Raw genomic sequence first — 9223 nt, forward strand, 5'->3', positions numbered from 1 at the left:
GTGCATGTGTGTGTGTGTGTGTGCGTGCATGCATGTGTGCCTGTGCGTGCATGTGTGCATGTGTGTGTAGTGAGTGTGTGCGATGTGTGTAGTGTGCGTCAGAGGTTTGTGATAGCTACATTGTGACTGGCGAATCAAAGCCTTTATAATGACTTTTTAATGAGCCAGCTATTTTTTTTTCTTCACAGCCAAGCTATGGACTAGCAATCAGGACAGAAGGAATGGTTGAAGATTTGGTCAAAAATCTCAAGAGCTCAAATACAGAGCTGCAGATGCACTGTGCATCAGCTATATTCAAAGTGGGTATTGGTTAGATTATCAACTAAAGACAATTTTTGTCTATTTTTATCTAGTGTGCTGTAGAGAAAGAAACAATTTTTTGTCTATTTTTGTCTATTTTTGTCTAGTGTGCTGTAGAGAAAGAAACAATTTTTGTCTATTTTTGTCTATTTTTTGTCTAGTGTGCTGTAGAGAAAGAGACAATTTTTGTCTATTTTTGTCTAGTGTGCTGTAGAGAAAGAGACAATTTTTGTCTATTTTTGTCTATTTTTGTCTAGTGTGCTGTAGAGAAAGAAATAATTTTTGTCTATTTTTGTCTATTTTTGTCTAGTGTGCTGTAGAGAAAGAAATAATTTTTGTCTATTTTTTGTCTATTTTTGTCTAGTGTGCTGTAGAGAAAGAAACAATTTTTGTCTATTTTTTGTCCATTTTTATCTAGTGTGCTGTAGAGAAAGAAACAATTTTTCGTCTATATTTTGTCTATTTTTGTCTAGTGTGCTGTAGAGAAAGAAACAATTTTTGTCTATTTTTTGTCTATTTTTGTCTATTGTGCTGTAGAGAAAGAAACAATTTTTGTCTATTTTTTGTCTATTTTTATCTAGTGTGCTGTAGAGAGAGAAACAATTTTTTGTCTATTTTTTGTCTATTTATCTAGTGTGCTGTAGAGAAAGAAACCAATTTTGTCTATTTTTTGTCTATTTTTGTCTAGTGTGCTGTAGAGAAAGAAACAATTTTTTTTTATTTTTTGTCTATTTTTTGTCTGTTTTTTGTCTATTTTTTGTCTATTTTTGTCTAATTTTTGTCTATTTTTTGTCTGTTTTTTTGTCTATTTATGTCTATTTTTTGTCTATTTTTTGTCTATTTTTTGTCTATTTTTTGTCTATTTTTGTCTATTTTTTGTCTATTTTTTGTCTATTTTTGTCTAGTGTGCTGTAGAGAAAGAAACAATTTTTGTCTATTTTTGTCTAGTGTGCTGTAGAGAAAGAGACAAGAGACCTGGTCCGGCAGTACGGTGGCCTTGACCCACTTGTAGGTCTCCTCAGCAGTGGTACCAATGACAAGCAGCTCCTGGCTGCAGCAACCGGTGCAATATGGAAGTGCTCAATCAGTCCTGAAAATGTTCAGCGGTTCCAAGAGTTGAAGGCCATTGATTTACTTGTAGGCCTGCTCAATGACCAGCCTGAAGAGGTAATGCTATTTTTTTTATTAGTCACAATATTTTTTAATGAAAGAGGTTACACTATCTTTTTATTAGTCACAATATTTTTTAATGAAAGAGGTGACGCTATTTTTTTTTAATCACAATATCTTTTTATTGAAAGTGAAAGAGGTGGCGCTACCTATTTTTTTATTAGTCACAATATTTTTTAATGAAAGAGGTGACGCTATTTTTTTATTAGTCACAATATTTTTTAATGAAAGAGGTGACGCTATTTTTTTTTTATTAGTCACAATATTTTTAAATGAAAGAGGTGACACTATTTTTTTATTAGTCACAATATTTTTTAATGAAAGAGGTAACGCTAATTTTTTTTAATCACAATATTTTGTAATGAAAGAGATGATGCTATCTATTTTTTTTAATCACAATATTTTTTAATAAAAGAGGTAACACTTTTTTTTTATTAGTCACAATATTTTTTAATGAAAGAGGTAACGCTAATTTTTTTTAATCACAATATTTTGTAATGAAAGAGATGATGCTATCTATTTTTTTTAATCACAATATTTTTTAATAAAAGAGGTAACACTTTTTTTTTATTAGTCACAATATTTTTAAATGGAAGAGGTGACGCAATTTCTATTTTCTACAGTCATAATGGGTTGGCATGGCCTAGTGGTAGAGAGCTAGACTGCTAACCCAAAAGTCGCGAGTTCGAATCTGGGCTCAAATCAGTACTCCTGGATTGCATCCATAGAGATGGGTGCCTAGCTCATGTTAGGAAAACAAAGTGGGCTGGGCATAGTCTTGACCACATTGTCCCCTTGTATACTGAGGTCTGCCTCATCTGCCCTGTGTGTCTTAGGCACAAAACAAGTAAACATAATGAAAGTTGAAAGTCACAATATATGTGAATTGAAGAGGTGTTAAATTTGTTGTTTTGTGTTACAATCAGTAGCGTACGCAGGGGGGGGGAGCAGGGGGAGCAGCAGCTCCCCCTCTGGCCATTTTCAGCAAAGTTGCGCCTTTTTGGAAACTTTTTAAACTCAAAGTTTTAAACAATGATATTTAATTTGTTAAAAAAATATTTTTGGTCGGCACATCTATGTAAATCACAAGATTTCTTTTCATGCAGCAATTAAGCATTATTGTACTAGTCTAGTAGTGTCTACGTTTACAACACGTATTACTATTAACAGCTGCATCAGTTTGCCATTCTAAAAATAACCATTACGATGTATTGCAATGTTTAAAAAAACCTCTACGGGTAGTACCACTTGGCAAGTGGGGTGTTAAGTTTAAGGCAACTGTATAATGTATTTGCTTACGAATAATTGAATTAGAAAATGTTATACATAAAACTTCACACATAATTACTTTATATATACAGTTTGAATCGTGTGATTAATTTTTAAAAAATTACAATACGGAAACAAATACAACTGATGTGGCACCTCTATTTAAATTTACTGATGAGCAAACTGCGTAGTGGTGGGGAAATTTTGACAAGGTCAACGTCAGCACTATGAAGTAGTAGTATTCTTACAGTTTGGGCGATAGTGATTACGATTACAAATTATATGAAGCAGTTACAACCCCCCTCCCCCATGGACCCCTCTGAAAAAAAATATTGTCATAATACCACTGCTACTTATTTAAATCTATTTCTGTAATATATATATTTGTGTAATATATATTTATGTTTAGAACAGTCATCTAAAAACTGACGCTATGTTCACTCTGAGTTGGTTATCCCCCCCCCCCCTATCCCCCCTTCCCCCCCCCCCCCCCCACCACCTCACCACCACAATTGTGTAGAGCCACATTAATGTCACACCTAGGTATACACTGGGTTGGATAATTGACCTAAAGAGAACGGACAGTGGTGAATGAAGTTGAACCTAACCCCCCCCCCCCCCCCCCCCCCCCCCCCAACTCGACCCGAACTGATCTGTTAAGTACATGTAGAGAACGCGTAATGATGTACCAAAGTACCATGCCGCCAGAAAATTAGCTTTTTAAAGGTAAAACTCTGTGAATATTGTTTTTGAAATTACCATTAAAAAGGTGTGTGATCAATACAGTGATCTAACCCATACCTATCACTATGTTAAAAAATGATATTTAAAGAACAGTAAATTAAAAGATGTTTGATACGAACTAAAGACCAATATTTTAGTTAAATGAAAGCTATAATTCCATATGTTTTTCTGTTATACTTTAAAGCGTGTTTTTATACCAACTCTGATTTCAAAACCTTTCATTATGCTGTAATACTTTAGCATTTATGATGACGATATATTTAATTATGGTTGTAGACAAAAAAAATGTGTAAACACGAATAGTGTTAAACAATTTGATTGTACTCTAAAGTAATTATTTATTTGTTTTGACATTTATAATTAAATGTGTAGATATATACATATTTATATTAAGAGAGTGATTATTTCCCCTATTTTACTTGTCTTAAATAATTTCCCAGGAATTATTATGTAAGAAATTTGATTACAAGAATTACAAAACAGATTGTGTTACGTTCATTGTTTTTGGTTGTAGTGTGTGTAGATTTTTTTTTGTCTTTATTGTTTAGATTGATACATTTTTGTTTTCGGCCTACATTGTGTGTTTTTTTCTTATTTCTTCAGAGTGCTACTTTCAATTTATTTTACATCATAGCGAAGTAATGACATACAGCTAGTAATTATATATATATATATATATATATATATATATATATATAAATACACGTATATAGAACGCGTTAAAAATTCAAAATTCGGCGCCTTTTTTTGCTCTTTTCGCTCCCCCTACAACAAAAACCTGGATACGCCTCTGGTTACAATAGTTTGGTCTTAAGCCACAATATTTAGAAATCTTGTAATTCAAAGTTGACTAATTTTTTTTACTGAAGACAGTTCAAATAGTGTATCTCTATTTCTGTCTAATAGGATAGCAAATTTGCCATTAAACAATTAAATATGAATGTTTCTTAATACATTTACAAAAACGAAATAGCTAGGTGGTAGCCATCAGTATAGTTCAATGTTTGCTGATGTATCTATCTAGGTAAACTTATTACAAAGGGAGGGAATAAAATATCACAAGCTACTTATTGGGTTTAAACAAATAATTTGAGAAAGAGTTGTGTATTTATAAAAAATCAGCTTAAATATAATAAAATATAGTACACACTAATTCAACAATATCACATATTCTATAAGTTTAGAAAATGTAAGCCTATATATATTATAAAAATTAGAAAATAAAACATGGGTAAAACCTTATATTATAAACATTCAATATAATACTTATTCGGATCTCAGTATGTAACTTATTAATACAATCTAAAAAATTATTCCAACAGTGACTGTAAAGTTTTAATAATTACATATACTAATGGGTGTGTGCTTAACATAGTGTGTATTTAACATAGTTCAAATATTAACAAGAATTATCATTGCATGAACAAAATGGTGAACATTGCTAATAAAGGTATAAAATTTAAAAAAATGAAAACAAAAATTAAAGTTTTAATAAAAAATGTATTATTATTTGGGTTTTACATGAGTTTTTAACTTTGACATCTTGAAATTTGAAGTTTTTGATCAAGAAAAAATAGTTTATTGGCTCTGTAATGTGGAAACTTGTTTAATTAACTATTTTAAATTATGGGTAATAGTATTTTAACTCTGTTATATAAAAACTTGTTAAACAATTTAAAATTATGGGTAACTCTTTGTATACTAGAAAATAAAAATAGTGTTTTTGACTCAGTTATGTTGAAACTTGTTTAACATTTTTAAAATGTGTAAGGTTAACATTTAAAAAAATGTGTAACACTGGTTTCACGCCAACAGGTTTTGGTGAATGTAGTTGGGGCATTAGGAGAGCTGGCTAAAGATCCACCCAACAGACAGGCCATACGCAAGGCAGGAGGCATCCCACCCCTGGTCAATCTACTTACAGGGACTAACCAGGCTCTCCTTGTCAACGTCACTTGCGCTGTGGGTCACTGTGCCGAGGAAGCAGATAATATGGCGTAAGGGGTTTTTTTACACTGTGGCGTAAGGGTTTTTACATTGTGGCGTAAGGGTTTTTTACATTGTGGCGTAAGGTTTTTTTTACATTATGGTTTAATGGGTTTTTTGGGTTTATTTTATGGCGTAAGGGTGTTTTTACATTGTGGCGTAAGGTTTTTTTTACATTATGGTTTAATGGGTTTTTTGGGTTTATTTTATGGCGTAAGGGTGTTTTTACATTGTGGCGTAAGGTTTTTTTTACATTATGGTTTAATGGGTTTTTTGGGTTTATTTTATGGCGTAAAGGTGTTTTTACATTATGGCGTAATGGGTTTTTTGGTTTTATATTGTGGCGTATGGGTTTTTACATTGTGGCGTAAGGGGTTTTTACATTATGGCGTAAGGGGTTTTTACATTGTGGCGTAAGGGTTTTTACATTGTGGCGTAAGGGGTTTTTACATTATGGCGTAAGGGGTTTTTACATTGTGGCGTAAGGGTTTTTTACATTGTGGTGTAAAGGTTTTTTACATTGTGACGTAAGGGTTTTTTACATTGGGTTTTTTTTACATAAGGGTTTTTTTTACATTGTGGTGTAAGGGTTTTTTACATTGTGGCATTAGGGTTTTTTACATTGTGGCGTAATGGGTTTTTACATTGTAGCGTAATGGGTTTTTTGGTTTTATATTGTGGCTTAAGGGTGTTTTTACATTGTGGCATAAGGGGTATTTACATTGTGGTGTAAGGGTTTTTTACATGGTGAGGTAAGGTTTTTTTTTTACATTGTGGATTAAGGGGTTCACTGGTTTTATATAGTGGTATGTTTTTTTTTACATTGTGGCATAAGGTTTTTTTTTAATATTGTGATTAAGGGGTTCAATGGTTGTATATTGTGGTGTAAGGGAATTATTGTTTTATGTCACTGTGTAAGGGGTTATTATTTTTACATTGTGGCGTAACGTTTTTTTTTTTTTACCTAGTGTAACACAAGTGTATAAATGTTGACAATTTTTAGCTAAAAAATATAAAAAAATTAGAAAAAGCATACATAGTTAAAAATAAAAAAAAATTCATCTCATTGAGTGGGTCTCAATGAAAATTGTAAAAAATGTAAAAAAATTTTTTTTTTTATATTGAAGATGAGTTTTACACTGATTTTTCTTCCCTGCTTCAAAAATTTTTTTCTTTTAGTTTTCTTTTACCAGAAATGTAAAAAAAAATGTTTTTTTTCCAGAATAATTGACAGACTTGACGGAGTCAGACTCCTCTGGTCACTGCTCAAAAACCACAACAAAGATGTACAGGCCAGCGCTGCCTGGGCCATCTGTCCTTGTATTGAGAATGCCAAGGTTGGTTAAAAACATGGAATATATGACGTTTGTTTACATTTATAATCAGAGTTTCTTCCAGGCATATCTTCCGGGGGGCACCACTCTCCCCCCGAAGAAAGTCTACCGCCCCCACTACGAAATGGAATTTATATAGAAAATACATACTTTTGACAGTGTCCGCCCTCGAAAATTGTTGTCCCCCCCCCCCCCCCCCCCGAAAATTTCAAGTGCACCCCCCGGAGAAAAAAGTCTGGAAGAAACACTGTTTATAATTGTATTTTTTTCTGTTAGGCAATAAATTATAGTAAATTTTTATTCGAATTTCGGGTAGGCCTATGTATTTTGTTGTAGTGTAAGATTTGCTATTATTAAATCTTAGAGATTGAGAAAAATATAATTTTGCTTTTTTTTCCCTGAAAAGAATATTGAAAGTCTAGATTTTCATGTTGGCTCAGAAATATCTATTTCAGTCATTTCTGTAATTTTTCTGCAAAGTAATGTTGCTGCACTTTATCCTTAATTTTCTGTACGGTAGTTCACTATTTTTCAATGAGTTTTTTCCCCTTCCCAACCGTGTAAAAATCAATTTTTTTCTAACCTGGGTTTTTAAAAAATAGAACAAATAAAAAACCTGAAAATCTTTTTTTATTGATAGTACAAAAACTAAAACTATTTTAACATACCTTTTATATGAAACAAAACTGTTGTGAACAATCTATTCAAGGGAAAGTACTCATTGTAAACTAAAACAAGAATGTTATAATTAGGTTACCTCTCTTTGACCAATTTAAATTGAAAATTATTTTTAAAAATGTGGCTTAAAATTCAAAATGAAAAAAATAACAGTTCAAATATTTTTGAAATGGCAGGATGCTGGCGAGATGGTGCGCTCTTTTGTTGGAGGTCTGGAGCTCATTGTCAGCCTGCTCAAGTCAGAGAAGATGGACGTGCTGGCTGCTGTGTGCGCGGCCATCGCCAACATAGCCAAGGACGAGGAAAACTTGGCTGTCATAACTGACCATGGTGTTGTCCCTATGCTGGCCAGACTTACCAACACAGTGAGTAACTAACTGTCAGTGGTGTTTTGTTATGTCGTGGTGTCAGTAATATTTGTTACATCATGGTGTCAGTAACATTTGTTACATCATGGTGTCAGTAACATTTGTTACATCATGGTGTCAGTAACATTTGTTACATCATGGTGTCAGTAACATTTGTTACATCATGGTGAAAGTAACATTTGTTACATCATGGTGTCAGTAACATTTGTTACATCATGGTGTCAGTAACATTTGTTACATCATGGTGTCAGTAACATTTGTTACATCATGGTGTCAGTAACATTTGTTACATCATGGTGTCAGTAACATTTGTTACATCATGGTGTCAGTAACATTTGTTACATCATGGTGTCAGTAACATTTGTTACATCATGGTGAAAGTAACATTTGTTACATCTTAGTGCTACTAACTTGTTTGACTTCATGATGTAAGTAACTATCTAAATCTCTCGAACACAAGGTAGTCACCAATTCAAAATTTTGTTTACCCTAATTGAGTTGTTTGTTCAAGTTTTTTTTTTTTAATTTGTATAACAAGTCAAAGTTAACTTATACAGAAAAGTAATCTTGAGTGTCTATTGGACATACATTATTTTTATTTTCCTTTTACACTTCCTCTTCATTCTTAATTATAATATCAACATGGATTTCCTTCAACAAAATGTAGTATTTTGTGTCAACATATTACATAGGCGTAGCGAGGGAGGGGGGGGTACATATGTCCCCATGCGTCAACCCTAGGGGGCGCCAAAATGGGTTGGATAAAAATAAAAGCTCATTTTAGCTGCAGTTTTGCATTATAAATATAACAAATATAAAATTTAAAGTTTGTCCCGGGCGCGGGAAGCGTCGCTACGCCTCTGACATATTATGCACCATATGGCAATGGCCATATGGTAAGTTGACACTTAACATACAGTTGCTGGGCTTACGTGGGCACAAATAAATAGAGCTGCCCAACACCTCGTGTGGTGGAGAGGTGTATCTGCCACTTCTTTACTCCTTAGGGGCTCAAAGGAAAAAGTAAATCACAAGCTCTCTCTCCTAGTCACCCCATTCCCTTTCCATTTACGCTAAACAAACAAAACGAACTTAGGGCCCTTTTGAAAATAAAGTGCAGTTCAGTTATTCTTACTGCAAGGTACCATATATATAATCTTATAAAATCCATTCTTAACTAGGTCTATTGTAATAACACTGTCTCCCAAGACTGAAAAAATCATCAGTGAAAGACTAAACTTTGCTTAAACTGTCATTAGATTGTTAAAGTTCCTTGTGATGGGAATCAAATACACGCCTACCATGCATGTATTGCACACTCTCTATTTAGATCTGGTATGATAGGTAGGCTTAAATAACAAAGTAGCTCTCACA

At 33.0% G+C, this 9223-nt stretch overlaps 1 protein-coding gene across 2 annotated transcripts in view; it reads left to right on the forward strand.

The window, feature by feature from the left end:
- Window positions 1–7836, forward strand: part of LOC131932376 (outer dynein arm-docking complex subunit 2) — a gene marked incomplete at its 3' end in the record, with an annotated part of 23156 nt that extends 15320 nt beyond the window's left edge. For both annotated transcript variants that reach the window (XM_059289296.1, XM_059289297.1), the window contains 5 exon segments: window positions 189–299; window positions 1249–1467; window positions 5299–5480; window positions 6692–6806; window positions 7658–7836. In XM_059289296.1, coding sequence (XP_059145279.1) covers window positions 189–299; window positions 1249–1467; window positions 5299–5480; window positions 6692–6806; window positions 7658–7836 — 806 coding nt within the window.
- Window positions 7837–9223: the final 1387 nt, after the last annotated feature.

This window comes from Physella acuta, unplaced genomic scaffold (genome assembly GCF_028476545.2).
Source record: "Physella acuta isolate Inbredline_101_S28 unplaced genomic scaffold, ASM2847654v3 ptg002152l, whole genome shotgun sequence".
Classification (NCBI taxonomy): domain Eukaryota; kingdom Metazoa; phylum Mollusca; class Gastropoda; family Physidae; genus Physella; species Physella acuta.